At 51.1% G+C, this 19,261-nt stretch overlaps 1 protein-coding gene across 3 annotated transcripts in view; it reads left to right on the plus strand.

Moving 5' to 3' along the window:
* Nucleotides 1-19,261, plus strand: part of GALNT10 (polypeptide N-acetylgalactosaminyltransferase 10) — a 270,449-nt gene that overhangs the window by 200,553 nt on the left and 50,635 nt on the right. For all 3 annotated transcript variants that reach the window (XM_075541867.1, XM_075541866.1, XM_075541868.1), the window contains 2 exons: nucleotides 11,179-11,364; nucleotides 15,269-15,452. In XM_075541867.1, coding sequence (XP_075397982.1) covers nucleotides 11,179-11,364; nucleotides 15,269-15,452 — 370 coding nt within the window. The remainder of the gene's footprint in view (nucleotides 1-11,178; nucleotides 11,365-15,268; nucleotides 15,453-19,261) is intronic.

Genomic DNA, 19,261 nt, shown 5'->3' on the forward strand with positions numbered 1-19,261 from the left:
CCCAAACAGGCTTTACATCTTCCCTGGGAAAGAAAGCAGCAAATGACAAGCAAAATATGTTACATCAGGACCATTCAGCAGACATCTGTTAGCACCTGCTGTATGCCAGGTGCAGTGAGGGACAGGGAAGTCAATCACTCTCAGCCCTGCCCTCCAGATGCTTGCTGCTGGGCAGGTAGATGGTCTCAAACTTGAACATGTGTAGGATGTAACAGGAGAGCCTGGTCACAGCAGATGAGTGTTCAGGGGCATTTTGAGTTGACCCTGGAGGAAGAATAGGATTCCCTGGGACAGGACAACCAAAGGATGCTCCAAGCTGAGGCATTTGTGTGAGCAAAGGAACAGCGGCAGGGTGTCTGCAGGAGTGGATCGGGCGCGGGCTGAGAGGGCGGTGGGTGTGGGAGGCAGACCCTAGCCTTTGCTGAGATGCCTGCCTGACTGCAGACCTACGTTTGGGCGGCAGTGTGGATGCATAAAGCTCGGGGGTTAGAGACCCCAAGGCCGATGGACAGACTAACTCCTGGTCTGGGGGTTCAGCACACAGCGAATGCCACCACAGTTCTAGCTCTGCACATAGAGGGGAGACCCCAGTGGGAAATCTGCAAGAAACCCCCAAACAGAGGTTTCCCAGAGTTCTGTGCTGAGCTGGGTTGGGGTTCTCTGCAGGGAGGAGGAGGGTGGAAGTGGTGGTGGCAGGGGTGGGAAAGAAAGCTCCGACATATGTTCGGCTTCTCGCTTCCTGTGCACTGAGCAGGAAAATTTCCCCCAGGAGAGCACTTTTGCCCTTTAACAAATATGAAACTGACAAGCCGGCACTGTTGCTGAAGTGGAAGAATTTTTTTTCCTTCTTTCTTTTTCCATAACTCCTTAAATGGCCGGCATGGAAGCCTACGTCCTGGCTGAAACACATGTTGCTCTCCAACAATCCGACATTATTGAAGAGCAGCCCCCAGGAACCTGCACCTGGGGTTGCCCATAAGTCTGCTCCCTGGGACGGGCTCCAGCCGGGAGGGAAGTGTCCAGGGCCAAGTCCCAGGGACCCAGGCTTCTCTCCTCATTTGCAGGCGATTGGTGGGGAGGCACACTCAGGAAACAGGGCGGGTGGGGTGGGGGGAGGCTTGTAATTAACTTGAGAGTGGTGGTTTCTGAACTATTTTTATTTGTCGCCTGATTATTAAACAGATGTATGGCCCTGCCCACCCGCTGAAAAGGGACCAAGGCATTTAGATGAAATTAAAAGCGCAGACAAGGCTGCCTGTTTAGATAATAGCATCTCTTTTTTAATAGATTGCTCGACTTCTCCAAGATAGGGGAGAGGAGTTAATTTGTGTGATGAAGTGCTTTCTATTTCTGGGAGCTGGCTGGTGGACATGATGGCTTCAGGAAGGAGTGCAATTCATTCTGAAAATCACTAAAGGCATGTCCAGGCCAAGTACCTGTGCGTGGCCCCATGAGCGGGTGATTTGTGGCATGGTGCCAGGGAACAGAGGGGCCTGTGACTTCACAGCAAATGTTTGGGGAAGGTGTACAGTTTGGAGGTCAAATTCACTTTAGGTCTTAGAAAAATACCAGAGAAGCGCTTTACAATCCAAGCCATCGAGCGTGCGTGCGCTCCCATGGGTTGCGAGGGCTGAGCATTAGAGACACACTTGCCTTGCTGTCAGCACTGTCCTTAGAAGGCACGGGCTTGGGCTTAGACTCAGGGGGAGCAGAGCTCCCACAAGCTCTGTGACTTTGAACCGTGACTGTCTCTTTGTGAGTCTTGGGGCCCCCATTTGTAAGGCCAGGCTAACCTTGCTAGGCCTGTGGTGGTGAAGACGTCCGTGGAATGGCACCTGCAAGGGTGCCGGGTGCCCTGAAGGTGTCAGTCACCCGCCCCTCCGTCCTCTCCGCTCTTCATGTACATGAAGGGCCAGGGAGGAACTCAGACTTGACTGAGCACTTCATGGAAGAGGCAGAGGAGAGGCTTGACAGGACATCCTCCTCAGCAAACCACATATACTTCCCACCAGGCCTTAGCCCTGGGCAGCCCCAGGGTCGTGCACATGGTTCTTAGGCCTGGCTGCTACCCAGAAGGGTGGAGGTCTAGCCAGAGTCACCTCGGAAGAAAGACCCGGGGCCCTACTTCTGAGCAATCAGCGCTTGAAAGCCTGTGTAGCAGTAGTTTCCTGCACACATGAATCGACCCTGCAGTAGCTGGGCTTCCACAACACCGGGCGTTTTCCTTCCGCACAACTTCCAGCCTTCAGGGCCCCCTCTCCTCCACTAGAGACGTCCCCCAGGTGTGTGGAAGCAGAATCACTGTTATCTGCCCTCAAAACCATTTCCCAAGGGATCCTTCAGGACCTCAGTGTGAGGGACCTCAGTGTGAGCTTTTCCCATGTAAAAGTGACAACAAGGGTGGGGAGGGGACCGCTGTGAACCATCATCCATTCTCATAGTTTTGCCCGGGTCAGCGAGCAGACGTGGGGTCCTTGAAGAACTTCAGTGTCTCCCACTATTTAGAGGAAACACTGGAGTCTGTTTCTAACTGCTTAAAGACCCTGGCATGACCAGGATAGCCTAGGTTTATTTCTCTGAGCTCGCGTCTGCCTCAGTACATCAGTGGTTCTACCACTTCAGAGAGTATGAGAATCACCTGGAAGACTTGTGATAACACAGGTAGATGGACCCAGCCGGAGTTTGGGACTCACTCAGTCTCAGATCCCTGAAGCTGCTGATACTGCCGGCTCAGGGACTACACTGTGAGAAGCACTGTGCTCTGTCAGCACACAGGAATGGGCCCAGCATTGTTCCCTGGCACCTAACAGGATTGGCGCTCAGTAAATGCCATCTTGATTAGACGGACAGAGTTCTCCTCAGCAGAAACGGTCTTCTTCGTGAAGGAGTGAAGTTCACTGCTCTCAGCCCTGCAGAACACAGCTAGTTGGCACTGGATCATGCTCTTTAAATGACTGGGCCATGTAGCACATGAGTAGTCTGTTGATAACGTTGCTTTTTAAAAGAAGGAGAAGGGGGCAGAAAGAAATGGCTGACTGGAGGTCCTGTCCCCTACAAGACCACATGGAAAACGCGCCTGCTGCGCCTTAAATCGTCTCCGGAGAGGAACCAAGCCAGAGGAGCGTGAGGAAAGCCCTCAGGTGGCCTCTGAGGCTCTTGCCTGCACATCCCAGCCCTGAAATCCCTCCTGGGGCACAAGACCAGGAAAAGAAAGTGTGTACGGAGGGGCTGGCCTATGCCCCTGCGCCAGAGAGGAGGGGCTGCTTCAATGCCCATGCTCCAGTGCCGCCTCCCAAAACTCTTCCTGGTGCAAAAGGTGGCTCTCCTGTCGTTCCTCTCATTCCTGTTCCGTGGCGAGGTGCTTCCAGCAGCAGGCGCCCTGGAGATGCTGGGGCAGCAGGGCTGGTGGTGTGGGGTTGAAACCAGAGCCCACCCAGCAAAATAGAGAGAAGAGGGCATCAAGAGGTGGTGGTGTGTGAGGGTCGTGGTGCTAGCTTTAAAATCCCGAACCCCTGCCGTGCCTCTTGACTCTTAGCTGGAAGCTGTCTGAAAGTAGCACACTAGACTGGAACTTTCTGTGCCCCCTCCCCCTTTCTCTAAGAAGGGGGTGTTAATAAAGTTGTAGAAGTGAGACGAGGGGAGCTTCACAAGAATGCTCCCGAAGGGCCTAGGCACACAGTGAACACAGAACAGAAGTCATGAGGACTGGACTGAGCCTCCGGTGAATCCTGTGGCCACAGACCGGAGACATAAATCGCCTTGCTATCCTGCTGAGAACATTGGAAGGTGGGTTATGGCAGATGTAATTAGGTTAAAGTGTAACGCCTTATCATTTGATCTCCCTTTTGACCCACTTTAAAAATGTTCAAGTTTTTTAATACTTTCTTCTCAACTGAAGTGTTTCCTCTATTTTATTTCGTTATTGTTGTTTTGTTTGTTTGTTGGGGGGTGGGGTTCTGTAGGCTTTCCTGTGCATGAAATCCAGGCTGGGTAAGCTTCTAGAGACAGTACCTGGGTGAATGGTTTCTGGGGAGGATAACACGGGAGCTCATACCAGTGAGTACAAGAAAAAACTGTTCTGAAACTGATTGGAGTAGTGATTGTACTACTATTAAATTGGATGATATGTGGATTATATGCCAATAAAACTGTTTTTAAAAAGGGAAAGAGAATCACAGTGACAGTCAGTCATGAGGAGGGAGGAGCCCTCTCCTCCTTTGCTAGGAATACCTGAGAAGCAAACTGGAGAGCAAGAGATGCTCTGGGCTCCCCTCGCCCTGATGGGTTGGCAGTGCCTTAGAATACACTGTCTCAGATATGCAAGTAAATAAATCTCTCCCAAGAAACATATGAGCCGTCACACTTTCATAGCCAGAAGCCCAGGGGAGCTGAGACATGACGAGACCCAGAATATGTACAGCTCCCAGAAGCCAGCCCAAATGTGCAGAGGGCGGCCTCCCCGCTGTGGCCTCTGCTTTATTGATGATGCCCCCAAGGCCAGAGAGCCAACAGCGGCCCTGGGGACGGGTGCTGAGATTTATTGAGTTTATGACTGGCTCTGTATTTCCCCTCTACACCCCCCTCCTTCACCCTCTCCCCCCCATGGGGACTGCCCTTCCTCGGCCTTCTGTGGGTTTGGCCAGAGCTAGAGCAAACGGAGGTCCTTTATTTTTGCTACTTAGCAGCAGGGGCCTGCAGGGCTTCGTGGTAGCAGAGACTGAAGCTCTGATTGTCTACTTGAGGATTAATTTGATTGCACCCAGCGGTAGAGCAAAGACTGCCGGCCAAACCAGGCATCCTGGCTGTGTGACCTTGGACAAGAAACAGCTTTTTCAGACCTTGGCTTCCTTCATCTTGAAATGAGCTTGATGAACGGTGGCCCCGGAGGGTTGCCCTGTGTGCTCCTTAGGGGTCTGTGGAGGCCGGGCTCTGAGCGAGGCGCGCGGGAATGGAGATGGGAAGAGTGCTCGGAGAATGGGCCCTGGCGGAGCTGAGCCTTTCGTGGGGGAGACAGAGCAAGCAGTTGCACAAACGTGGTGTTATACTGTGCTGTGTGCTGTGAAAGACGTGTTCCAGGGCCTGCTTGGTGGGGCTGCTCTGGTCTGGGAGGTCAAGCCAGGCCGTGGTAAGGAGTTCACACTTTTAGCAGCAGTCTGGTGGCTGAGCGGGAGCTGGAGAGAAGTGGGAACAGGGCAGCTTGCCAAGACAGGACATCCAAAAGAAGGTGGAGGTGCCAGGGGAAGGGCAAGATGAATCTAAAGAGGGGTGAGTGACCAACACACAGCCTGGTCATCCTGCACAGGAAATCTGGACCTTGTTCTAGGAAGCATGGGAGGCCATTGAAGTGCTTTCAGTGGGGAAGGGGAAGGGGAACAGTCTAATTCTCTTTTTAGAGACACTGAACTCACACACACACACACAACTGAATCAAGACAGGTGGGAGCGCAGAGAGCCATCTTGACCACTGTGATGGTCTAGACAAAGGACAGCAGTGGCCTGGACTGAGGCCATAACCCTGCTGTGTCTTTGGCACATGGTCGGTGCATGCAGGACTCTCACAGCATGTGTGAGTGCACCTTCTCCTGTGCTACAGCCTGCCACGAAGAGCCATCCTGGGGTTCCCGTGCAGATGCTGTGTGTGTGTGTGTGTGTGTGTGTGTCCGTCCCCATCGCTGAGAAGCACTCTGGCCTCATCAGCTATGAGGAGACTTGGGACAAGGCCTCAAGTCTGCCCTGGGCCTCAGCTTCCTCTCCAGCAGTACCAGAAGCAGTGGGCCTGCCACACCCATTTGCAGTGGTCTGGGGGTGCCCCCTGAGAGGGTGCTGTGTGCCCACCATTGAAGTGACTCGGTGGGCTGAGGCTGCAGGTTCAGAGTTGCGTTTCAGACCTCGGCTTCATCGTTTATGAGCATTGTTGCTCGGGCCAGCTGCATCAGCCGCCCTGAGCCTCGGCGTCTCCTTCTAGGTCCTAGTCTCTGGGAGATAACGCCACAACACACATTTTATGTCGCTGGGGCAGCCTCCGAGGTAATAGCTAAGAACTGGGGCCCTTCCAACTCTAAACGTCCCAGATTTCACGGAATGGTGTCATGACATCGAGGCAAACGCACTTCCGAATGCCAAGGAGCCGAATGGCTCCAACTCTCCCACAAGCTGACAAAAGGCCATCGTGGTTGGTCTGTAATGAGTGCGTCATCTGCGTCCAGGATGATTCGGCGATAGGGCTCTGCCGAGCAGGCCCCTCGGTGATTAGAACCAGACAGGGTGATATGTCTCCGTCTGATGGGAGTCCTGGTGTGTGCTATGGGCGATTTTCGCACTCGTTTTAATGACCTGCCAGTTGAGCCCAGCCCGGAAGCAGAGGTGGTCACGGCGGTGGCGATGGATTTTATTCTCTCCTCTTTCAGACAGCGTCCTGCATTTCTGGAGCGTGATCAGGCCTCACGCTATCTTGTCTCATCGCCCAAGAAAGTCTAATCTGGAAAGATTTAGCCCCTCAATTAGGGCAAATTGATTTCTGCTTTCTACAGTCACTGTTCCAAAAAGGAGTGGGAAAGGGTGGGGGGAGCCACACCAATCTCCTGCGAGCAAGGAGACGGCGCTTCTTAGCCTTCTAGCTGCCCTATGCTTCTGGGGGTGCAATTTCCCCCCTCTGTGCGTATTTTAATTGCTCCAACCTACAAGCAGCCCGGCAGCACAACACACTTCATCTCGCACAACGTTCTAGAGACAGTTAAGTCAGAGGGTCTAGAGCAGGGCTTGCCTAATTGTGCATGTTCAGAAAGCTGATTTTCAGTGGTGCCTAAGATGATACTAGTTGGCTTCTAGACTCTGCATTCAATAACAACATTGGATCGTGTGGCAAGAGAGTTTTCTCTTTTCCGTTCTTTTTCATTTCTTCTGATGACTTCAAATGGAAAGTCTCAGTTGGTTGCCCATGTCTCCCCTTGTGACAGAATAGATTTCAGACTCACAGCCACAAGGAGAGAAGCGTGTCTGATGAAAACCTAATAACACTGCTTTGTTTTATTTTATTTTTCAAGTCCCTTTTGTTCTCTCCCCTTCCTTTTTTTCGCACCCTTCATTTGCCAGGTTTTAGCCCTATCAAATTTTGATAACATTTATATTACAAAATACCTTTTCTAAATTTTAGGAGCTCTATATTATAAATGGTAGCCCCTTCCATTTATGTTAAAAGTCTCTTTGAAAAAATAAATATAATTCACTTGAATTTTTTTTTTAACTGAACCATTTAAAGAAATAACTAAATGGCCTATGCCAAAGCAGGGAGGTGTGGCAAACACTGTGATCGTAATTTATGGTTAAAGGGCCCTGGTGGCACCACGGTTAAGCACTCAGCTGCACGCTATGAAAGGGGCCCGGGGCTGGAACCAACCTGTAACTGCGTGAAAGAGACACACAAACTAGGGGGTGACGGGGTGTTTCTCAGCCTTCCCGCTGCCGTTTGTTTCTCTGTGTGTATTCTCTGTAAATCCCCACGGGTCACAGCCTTGGAAACTCTTTGCTCTGCCCCACAGGGTGGCTCTGGGTTGGAATCACGGGCAACAGGTCTGATGTAGTATGTGAACGTCCGGGGGGCTGGGGGGGACACTAGAATGGGAAGAGCATCGTGCTCTGCAGAGAACCCATCCGTGTTCTGCCTGTATGACCGCAGGCAAACCGCGAAGCTTCCCTAAGCATCAGCTTTCTCATCTGTAAAATGGAAAGAACCATCACACGACGTATGATTTTAGGATTCAAAGGAGAGGAAATGTATGACATCATCTTTAAAATCTTAATATGTTTTGCCAGTGCGTGTTATAGAGTCCTTTTTTTATCACTTTATTGGGGGCTTATACGGCTCTTAACACAATCCATACACACATCCATTGTGTCAAGCAGATTTGTACATATGTTGTCATCATCATTTTCAAAACATTTTCTTTCTACTTGAGCCCTTGGTATCTGCAACTCATTTTCCCCTCCCTCCCCCATATAAATTATTATTATTTTTTCATGTCTTGCACTGACCGATGTCTCCCTTCACCCACTTTTCTGTTGTCCATCCCCCTGGGAGGGGGTTATAGATAGATCGTTGTGATTGGGTATTACAGAGTTTTAAGTGAGATTTGAAATATAAAATGCCCAGTGGATTCTGGCCCAGGGAACCAGGAGACCCTTGCTCTGTGGGAGAGGTAGGGCCTTTCCCTTCCCTGAGCCTCAGCATCCAATCTGTTTCATGAAGAGATTGATTCAGCCCAGTGATCTCTAGGTCTAGCTGGGCATCATAGTCTTCCGTGGGTCTAGCAGATGTTACCCAGATCTACTGAGTCACAATCACCAGGGATGGTACCCAGGGACCCTTCCCTGGCTTCCCAAGGAGCCCTGGTGATTCAGTGGTTATGTATTGGGCTGCTAGCTGCAAGGTCTGAAGTTCAAAACCACCAGCCACTCTGGGGGGAAAAATGGGACTTTCTACTCCCATAAAGAGTGACAGTCTCAGAAACTCACAGAGGCAGCTCTACCCTGCCCCATAGGGTTGCTATGGCAGTGAGTTTGATTTCTTTTTGGCTTGGGTTTCAGTTCCCAAGGGTCCCTGGTGGTACACTGGTTAAAGCACTCCACTGCTAACCCAAAAGTCCGTGATTCAAAGTGGCCAGCCCTCCAGCAGTCTGTTTCTCCAAAGATGATCGTCTTAGAAACCCTATGGGACAGATCTGCTCTCTCCTGCATTGTCACTGTCTACAATTTGGAATCGACTCCACCGCAGTGCGCTCCAGTTGTCAGCTTCTCTGCCACGTGTGTTCAGAGACTGCAGGGCTTCAGTTCAGGAAGCTGACCACCCAGGGGCAGAGCAGAGAGAGAAGCCAACAGCTCTGCTACCTGCTCCCTGGACTTCTGCAAGAACTGTACCCAGGACCGTTAAAGTCCGCCTGGCTCAAAGACAACACTGGGCCTTTTCCAAAACGTCTATTTATTCAGATCCTTTGTCTGGTTTTCAATTGGGATATTTGTCTTCTATTAGCCAATTCCAATAGTTCTTTATGTATTACCTTATCAAACGTATGACTTAAAATGTTTTCGCTTTCTATGGGAGTGTTTTGCTTTCTTGATACTATCACGTGAAGCCCAAAAGCCTTTCATTTTGAACATGGGGTCTGTTCGGGGCGCGGGGGTGGTTGTTGATTTTCTTTTCTTGTTTTGGGCTTTTGGTGTTGTATTTACGAAATCATTGCCTGTTCCACAGCCATGAATATTTATGCCTATGACTTCCTTGACCTTAAGAGTTTTCTGATTTAGGTCTCTGATCCCTTTCTGGCTAACTTTTGGTTTGAGTGTGGGGCCAGTTCCCGTTGGCTGCTTTTGCATGTAGACTGTCATTTGTGTAAAGAACTGTTTCTTCCCATGGAGTTGGGTCAACAGCTGTGTCAGAGTCATTGACCGTGCATAAGAGAGCCTTCTGGATCCCCACCGCTGTTCCTCTTGTCTGCATGCTGGTCTCCCACTGTCTGGATGACTGTGGCTTTTTGAAGTTGGGAAATGTCACTTCTCCAACTGTGTTTTCTTTTCCAAGATGGTTTTGACTATTCTGGGTCACTTGAATTTCCATATGTATTTTAGCACCATTTTGTCAATTTCTGCCTATAAGTCAGCTGGGATTTTGATAGGGATGGCGCTGAGGAGTGTTGTCGTATTAACAATTTTAAGCCATCTCTTCCATGGAGAGGGCTTGTTTTACTCCCATAAAAAGTGACAGCCTCAGAAACCCACAGGGGCAGTTCTACTCTGTCCTCTAAGGTTGCTGCGGGTCAGAATTGGCTCAGTGCAGTGAGGTTCCCTAGTGGAGAGGTTACTCATTAGGTTCCCAACCGCAAGGTCAGCAGTTAGAAACCACCAGCAAGCTCCACAAGAGAAGAACAGGCCTTTCTAGTTCTATAAAGAGTTTAGTCTCAGGAACCCACGGGGGCAGTTCTACCCTCTCGTACAGGGTTGCTATGAGTCCAGATTGACTCAATGGCAGTGAGTTTGCTTTTTAGGTTTGGTTCCATGAACATGGGATGTCATTCCTTTTGTTCCACTTTCTTTCATGTCTTGTAGCTTTCAAAATATAAGCTTTGTACCTTTTTGGTAAAATTATAAATGGTATTTAAATTTTTATTTTCCAATTATTTTGTTGTTTTCTGACATAAGCAATATAACTGATTGCTAGGTATCCTACTGATGTATATATAACTATGATACTTATCTCTTTTTCATTTCTTTCTTATGTCTTATAATTTTCTATATAAATAACATGTCATCTACCACTAACGACAGTGTTACTTTACTCTTTCTAATTGTACGCTTTTAGTCTCCTCTTTTTGACCTTATTGCACTGGCAAGAAAATCTAGTACAATGTTAAATATTAGTGAAGGGGAAAGGTGAGGTAGAGGAGGGAGGGAGGGGGTACTGAGCACAATGATTGATACATAACCAACTGCTGTTTCCCTCCCCCCATGATTTCTGTTGTCCACACACACACCCCAGGGGGATGAACAACAGAAATCATGGGGGGAGGGAAACAGCAGTTGGTGTAAGATATGAAAATAATAATAATATATTATTTATTAAGGGGTCATGAGTGTGGGAGGGAGGAAGGGAGAGAAAAAAAGAGGAGCTGATACCAAGGACTCAAACCGAAAGTAAATGTTTAGAAAACAATTATGGCAACATATGTACAAATATGCTTGATATTATGGATTGTTGTAAGAGCAGTAAGAGCCCCCAATAAAATGACCTTAAAATAATGCATCAATAAGAGCTCATTATAATAAAAGAATTGAACCTTAAATTTAAAAAAAAAGAAGTGAAAGTGTACAACCTTACCTTACTCCTGAGCAAGAGACAAAGTCGCTCGGAAATTCCCCATTAGGAATGATGTCAGCTACATACATAAGTATGTCTATATGTAGATATCTGTGATCTAGGTTTAGCACTTTCACTTGATCTCTTTATAACTCAGTTTCTCCATTTGCATGACCCCTGTCTGACATGCCCAGTGGAGCAGTTTCCCGAAAGCTGCATGAGAACTGCAGAGTGCGGTGTGTGTGTTGGTGGGGTGAGAGTACAAGAATGATTACTGAGTGGTTTGTTGTTCTTACCCATTCGTCCACCTTTCTCTAATGTCTTCCTGACAGATCACCTGAAGAAGCCGCTGGAAGACTACATGGCCCTTTTCCCCAGCGTGAGGATTCTCCGTACCAAGAAACGGGAAGGTCTGATAAGGACCCGGATGCTGGGGGCCTCTGTGGCAACGGGAGACGTCATCACGTTCTTAGACTCTCACTGTGAAGCCAACGTCAACTGGCTGCCGCCCTTGCTCGGTGAGGAAGCCCTCCCCAAGGCGAGGCAGGCGGCCTGGAGTGAGCCAGCCGCCCCGGCCCAGGCCACACAACCTCCTGCAGGGAGCCATCCACAAGGGTCCCAATGGCCCTCTGAGATGCAGCCAGCACAGTGCCGGATGCCATGAATGAGTCTTGGGTTGGGGCCGTAAAGGGCCTTTAAAGCCACACAAGCGTGACAAAGACAGACACAGGCTCAGCAGAGGAAATCGCACAGCATGTCTAATGACATGATTGCTTCCCTGAGAGGAACTCCAATTTTGTTGGCACACAAGCCAAGGCCTGTACTATTAGAAGCCAAATTATGGGGTAACATCATCATATCAACTTAGGATATTTACTATTGATTACACCACTCCTATAAGTCAAGTAGACTACAAGCATCACCCCAAAACCTCACAAAAACATGCCTGCTCAAAAGCATCCCTTTTTCATAGTAGCACAAATTGAGTTTCGGAGAAGTGAACTGTGGAACCCCCGTGAGAAAAGACAGGTCTTCTGGCTCCCCAGTCTGTGCTGTCCCTCAGTTCTGCACTGCCTCTAAGAGCATCTCGGGGGGGTGGAAGGAGAGGGGGCTATAGACAAGGTAGTGTGATGACCCAGGAGTCACCCACCATAGCCTGTGAGCAAAAGCAGTGGCCTTGGAGCTGGCTAAAGAAGCAGACCTGTATGCTGGGGGGTTCTACTTGGATACAGGCAGTGAACTGTAATGTTCCCCCTGAGCCTGGGAGTCAGGTAAGGGGCAGGGCTGCAAGCAGATCGGGACGAGGTCGTTAGTCTGAAAAAAAAAAAAGCCCCTCAACAATGGATGAATAAGCTCTTGGGAGCAAGAGGAGCAAAGCAGAGGGGTGCTTAGGGCAAACTTACCCGTGCAACAGATCACCTGGGAGACTTCTTACAATGCAGAATGCCAGGCCCCACCCACCAAGTTTCTGATTCAGGAGGACTGCAGGGGACCCAGGGATCTGCCTTTCTCAAGGCGCTCAGGTGATGGCCATCCAGGAACCACACCTGAGTCGCACGGATGAGGGCATGCTGCCCTTCAGGAGAGAACAGAAGCAAAGCCCGACTGGATCCCTGGGGTGCTCCAGCAGCTTGTCTTTCGGCCACAGGTCAGCATAGAGCTTTCTTCGGATGATGAGCTTCTGACCGCGTGGGTCCGGGAGCTCACTGGGTTAGGAAAAGGCGACAGCACAGAATTTCTGGTAAAGTGTGCATTTAATGAAACCAGGCAATCTTCTGCATCTGCCTCTACCCAGAGAAAGGAAAAAAAAGAAAAATAAAGACATCCCTCACCATAGCACCCCTAATTTATGGTTCTGAGGGAACAACCCATTTGTGGGGTCATTCAGTGGCTCACAAGGAGAATGAAGTGGTGGGGTACCAAGCTGAGCTGGTTGGCTAAATAGCCCTTAACTCTGTTTCTATGGAAATGTATGAGGGTAATTTTCATAATCTGCAGACACACATGGAAGAAACATCCCCCTCACCCCTCCCCTTTTCCTCCTTTTTTCTCTTCATTCTCGTTTCCCAGTAGACATGTGAGCCAGTGGATTTAAAAGTCTGTTCCTGCTAACAGCAGCAGAAGGAAAGCCTCATGACTTTGGTCTCTGAAACCATTAACACGTCCATGCTTGGCTCACTCTGCTGCTGCTTTTGATCCCGCACCGCCCCCTTCCTCCCTGCTTCCCAAGGAAAGGCACCGTTGGCCACCATTTCCGCCATCATCATGATCATCACCATGATCGTGACTCTAATAGTCTCCTAGCTTTGCCGGCCTCTTCCGCATTTGGATGCGATGTTTGCACGGGGACGCGTATCCACGTTGTGCAAATGAGAAACCTGAGGAGCAATGAGAATGAAAGAGATGCTCAGCCTTCCAGCTCCTGCTTCTTGGCTGGACGCCCATCACATGCTAAAGGCTGAGCTAGCCATCTTGGCTCCACTGTCACATTCAGTCCTCACAGAGACCCAGTGAGACAGGTGCTGTCTCACCTCCCATCGACTGGCAAGGTGACGGGGCTCGGGTGTCAGAGATCCTCATTCAAGGTCAGGCCTCCAGCTGCTGAGAGAACCTGGGTTTGCACTTGAGTAGTTTGTCCCCAAGCAAACACACCACCCACGCTGCCCAGCAGCCAGCAGAGACCTGGGTCGTCAGCCCAGGCCTCCTCAGAAATGAAATCTTCGCAATGGCCATGAATCAGTAGGGAAGGAGGGCTCCTCTCCAGCTCTCCCCCCAGGGATATGGGTGTCTTTTATACACAGCCCAGATGCTCTGGGATGGCCCCTGTCCACTTCTGGGGATACACTCACCATGGGTCGCATTTCTAAAGCTTTCTTGGCCACGTGCTACAGCGTGTCAGTCTGACCGACCAATGCACACACTCATGCAGTGTGGCTCAGAGTTTCTGGGAACATTGCACCTTCCCACAGCATGCACCCTGAAACTCTAGATGCTGGTTTTGGTGTTTTTGTTTGGGTTTGTATTTGTTGGGGGGTTTTTTGCTACAGAATGCACATACACTACACAGACTGCACAGCCCACCTATGGATTTTGACTTGTTATTGTCAGGTGCTGTCAAGTCAGTTCCCACCCATAGCGACCCTGTGCGCAGCAGAGTGCAACACGGCCCGGTCCTGCACCACCCTCACTGTTGTTCTTATGCCTGAGCCCATTGTTGTAGCCTGGTCAATCTGTCCAGTCGAGGGCCTTCCTCTCTTTCACTGTCCTTCCACTTTACCAAGCTTGATGGCCCTCTCCGGGGACTGGTCTCTCCTGACAACCTGTCCAAAGGACATGAGATGAAGTCTCACCATCCTTGCCTCTAGGAGCACTTTGAACATACTTCTGGGACAGATCTGTTTGTCCTTTAGCACTCCATGGTACGTCCGATGTGGATTTGTCCAGCAGCTTAGAAAAAGGCTAAAGTGCTGCTTTCTGTCCTGGAAAGAACACGGGCGGGAGCTCAGTAAAGGCTGGGCCCCAGATATCTGTGGCTCAGACAGAATCCCCTGGCCCAAACCGCCCAGTGCACTTGCCCTTCTGGCAGATTGCCTGCTTTGGACAGCTTACTGGCTCCCCCTGACTGCAGGCAGGACTTCCTGGTGACGGGAGCAAACACAAGCTCAAGTTTGAATGTTATTAACAGGCTGAGCAGAAAGTGAATTTCATACACTCCGCCTCTCCCTGGCTTGAAAGTGTCTGGTGAGACATGTAGATCCAGGCCCCCTTTCCCCTTGTCTCCCCCGCCTGGAGTTCTCCTGCGGGGCGGTAGCTGCACCCCTCCAGTCAGTGGAAGCCATGACTCCCTGAGACAGACCTTGCCCTTCTCTTTCCCATAGTTCTGACTGGCAGCAACTCGAGCCTAACCTTCTCAGGAGGCGGATCAACTGACTGAAGCCTGGGGGGGCCAGTGAGTCTATCCAAGGGGCCAGCATGCTGGGCTGACGGGGGTCAAGTTCGGGACTTGGAGTGGGAGCCTGCAGGGCCTTCTCAGCGGCCCTTCCAGAGGAAATGGTCCTCTATTTGGCATAAGGGTGCTGACTAAGAGCCAACCGTGCTAAGCTCGTTGCAGACAGTGTTAGAGCGGGTCCTCAGCAGCCCTGAGGGAGCGCCTCCACATGCCCTCAGTCCAAAGGGAGAACCCCGGTGCCGCAGACCTTGTTTAAGTAGCTGTCCCGCAGCCTGGTTGTCGGTGACAGGCCTGGGTGGGAGCCCCGGCTCATCTTGCTGAAAACCTTTACTCTGCCTCCGGTCACCCTGGCGTTCTCCCGGACCCTCCAGAGAAACTAGCTGGCACGCACGGTACAGGCAGGCAGAACGGGCCCGTGCATGTGGCGCTCCGCCACCCTGCCCCACCTGATGGCCAGCTCTCGGCTTTTTCAGACCGCATTGCTCGGAACCGCAAGACCATCGTGTGCCCCATGATCGACGTGATTGACCACGACGACTTCCGGTACGAGACGCAAGCAGGGGATGCCATGCGGGGCGCCTTTGATTGGGAGATGTACTACAAGCGAATCCCAATCCCCCCCGAGCTGCAGAAAACCGACCCCAGCGACCCATTCGAGTAAGTATGACCGAGCCGTTCCAGCGCTGAACCAGCGATGGGCGCCTGCATGCATGCACACACACCACCACCCGTCCCAAAGAGCCCAGTTCCGGTTCCAGGAACCCGTGCCAGCAGTTCTCCTGGACTGGAAACCGAGCCCCTCCCAGCTTCCGGCAGAGCCTTGGCTTTTGGACCCCACGCCGTTCACTCTGCCCACCTCTGCACAGTTCCCAGGCCTGCCACTCACATGCTGAGCTCGGCACCACACTCCCCTTTGAGCCTGGCGGGTTGTTTGTTGCCCTCCATGGTGTGCCCACACGTGTGCAGAGTAGAGCTGTTCCACCGGGTCTGCAGGGTTGTGGCCTTTCAGGAGCAGAGCCCCAGTGCTCTCGGTGGAGTTGGACAGGCAGCCTTTTGGCTCCTGGTCGAACACTGAGCCATTTGCACCGCTCCAGGACTCCTTCCAGCTGGTACCCAATTGTAATCACCACCTAAGTGCCAGGCACAGTGCTGAGGACATTACGCTTCCGCCAAGCACGTGTGCTGAGAAGCACCGGAGGTTTTCCATGTGGAGAAGCCAAGGCTCCAAGAAGCTGAGGAACTTGTTCAAGTCCCACAGCTAGTTAAGTGGCCGAGGTCAACTGCAATGGCAGGTGCGAGGTGACTCCAGAGCCAAGTTTCCCATCAGTCTCTTATATCCTGTGGAATTATTAGGAAAATGGCAGCTTATCCGACGGCAGAAGTTTGGGCCTGTATGGCCCCGGCTCAAAGCCTTCAATGATGTGAGGGTTGGAAGGGGAGCTGCAGAGGATAACTCCCAACCCCTTCTCAGAGGCAGAGATTGAGGACCCAGGAGAGGGGGTGCAGGGGCTGCCCTGATTTGTAGCTAAACCAGAAATAGAGCCCAGTCTTGGTGCTGGTGCCCAGGCTTTGGAAAGGTCTCTTCTTCCACAGTGGGCTGAGCCCTGCAACTGTCCTGTGAGCTGTCTAGCCCTCCGACCAGCCTGGAGGAGCTCTTTGCCTGTAAAGCTGAAGTCGGGCTATTCTGCCCACTGCTCCCTGTTGCTGTTCTCACCAATGACCACATACTCAGCGGCTTCAAACAACATAGACTTACCGACACTCACATTTCTGGAGGTCAAAAGCCCAAACTGGGCTTTAAGTGGACTACATTCAAAAAGTCAGGGTCTAGGGAACTTCTAGTTTCTTGTCTTTCCAGCTTCTAGAGGTTGCTTTCATTCATTGGCTTATGGCCTCTTCCTTCATCTCCTCCCCCATCTCTAAACCAGCAAGCAGAAACTTAAAATCAATCTCTTTCTCCCCTCCCTCTTTTCGTCTCTCCCCCCTCTCTTCTCTCTTTCCCTCTTTTCTCTTTCTCTCTCTCTCTCTCTCTCCCCCCCTTTCCCTTTGTCCCTCTGTTTCTGATATCACATCTCCTTCTCTGCCATTGATCTCCTGCTCCCCCTTACATGGACCCTTATGATTACATTGAGCCCACCCAGATAATCCAGTGTCAGCTTTCCATGTCATAATCCTGAACTTCGTCACATCTGCAAAGGCCCCTTTATTGTGTAAGGACGCAGTCACAGAGTTCCGGGATTAGGACATGGGCATTTTTGCAAAGTCATTCTCCTGTCTGCTACGCCCACCTGGCCCCAGTTTGACACATGTGTCCCCAGTGAATCCTCAGCTCTGCCCTCCCTTGCCCTCTCCACCTTACGAGGGTGTCCAGTGCAAACTGGAGTTCTGGAGGAGTCTCCCTAATGCTGTGGGCCCAATGAAGTCTCAAGAGTAGAAAGAGCTGGGCTAACCAAGGAAATGAAAGGGACCAGGTGCTGGAAGACCTGAGACAGGGGAGGGTCCATCTGCCTCTTGAACAGGGAAAAGATATTTATATTCTCAAAAAAAAAAAGATATATTCTCCTGTATCTTCCTAATCCTGCCCAGCAGCAAGCATGAGATTCCTCCCTAGCCCAAAGATACAGCATGGACCACACCATACACTCAGTTTCCCCTCTGCCTCAAAGTCAAGCCCGGCCCACTTGAATACTCCAGAATAACAGGAGTGCTAATAGCAGGAGTAGCTAACACTCAGCCTGAGCTGGCAAAGCAACTTCAACTGTCATGCTTGCCCAGGACCCTGACAAGCATGCCCTGGGGATAGACGGCATTGGCCTTGGACTGATGCAGACCCTGCAGTTCAGAGCAGGAGCGAGATCTACCCAAGATGCCACAGTACAGAAGCTGAGGTCGGAGAAGGCTGCTTCTGAAAACAGCATTTTGGGGGTGACATAGATGCAGTCAGGCCAGCCCCCTCCCCTTACTGGGTGAGCTCTGGCCATGAGCAGACCATGGGCCCTTGGTTTGGAAAGCCCTCAGGGATGAGCCTCCTGGGGTGCAGTGAGGGAAAGACGGCACTGTGCGCAGGAGCAGAGCCCAGCCAGGGTCTGCATCTGGACAGCGCAGCACAAGCTTGGCCACAGAGCACCCGGCCTCCACCCTGGCTGTACAGGGAAGTGTGGGGGTTATAAAAACACCCTGGCCAAGGACCCCAGAGTCTCGGGGTGGGGACTGGGCATCAGTGTTCTTTAAAGTTCCCCAGGAAATTTGGGTGTACAGCACAGGCCAAGAGCTCTTCCACCCCTTCCCCCTTGCCTGGGTCCTTTCTAAGGGACTCTCCATCCTTCGGAGTCTCCGTTCTTTCCAGGATTCTCTCGTCTGTATTGTACGTGGGCATGCTTCCCCAGGGCCCCAGCTGGGGAGCATACTGCAGGTGCAGCATGGCATCATGAGGTTTGAAAGGCACCAGCTCTGGGGGAAAACCCCAGTTTGACTCACAGCTCACCCACTTGCTAACTCCATGCCCTCGAGCAGATGGTATAGCATTTCTGAATTTCAGATCCCTCTCTCTGCAGGGGGCTGGTCAGAGAGCATTGTGGGAGCTGGAAATTGCATTGGTAAAGTGAGTTCCCAGACTAGACAACGTGGAGTTGTTGGCGTTGCTGAACATGCCGGACAGCAGAGCAGGCTGGGGAGAGAGGCCTCCCTCTGGAGGCAACGCCTCCAGCATCCACAGTGCCTTCAGGCTAGGATCCTACCCACACTGGCAGGCTTGGGCCCGGCCACTGGCTTCAGCCCAGACTGGTTCTTAGAACCAGAAACTTAAGTCCAATTCCCCGTGAACTGCCAAGTCAGAAATGCATACTGTCCCTCCATACAACAGAGTTGCAACTCCAGCCCTACACACACACACACACACACACACACACACAGTCTGCCTTATTGTCTGTGAGCCCCTGAGTACTTTTAGAAAACTGGTCACCATGTGAGCGGGATGCAGTGCGGCCCCTCCGTGGTGCAGCATGGCCAGGGAAGGACGCGGAGCGCTACTGTCAGTGCTGCTGCCTGGGAGAAATGCAGTGCAGGCCTCCTGTGGGTGTTGACACTCCCTCATAACTACATGCAAATTGCACAAAGCACACATGAAATTGGTCTCAACAGCAGATATTTTTAAATCTTACTGCCATTGAGTTGATGCCGACTCACAGTGACCCTGTAGGACAGGGTAGAACTCCCCCCCCCCCCCCCGTGGGTTTCTGAGACTAACTCTTGATGGGAGTCGAAAGTCTCATCTTTTTCCTGGGAAGCGGCTGGTGGTTTCAAACTACTGACTTTGTAGTTAGCAGCTGAGCACATAAAACACTGTCTAGTTATCTAAAATACCATCGATACCCTAGTCGGCATTAGTAGTGAGAAAATCCGTATTCTTTTCTTCACAGAAAATCTTCCAGTGCCAGGGTGTGTGTTACACTCCCAGCACATCTCAT

Source organism: Tenrec ecaudatus, chromosome 2 (genome assembly GCF_050624435.1).
Source record: "Tenrec ecaudatus isolate mTenEca1 chromosome 2, mTenEca1.hap1, whole genome shotgun sequence".
Taxonomy (NCBI): domain Eukaryota; kingdom Metazoa; phylum Chordata; class Mammalia; order Afrosoricida; family Tenrecidae; genus Tenrec; species Tenrec ecaudatus.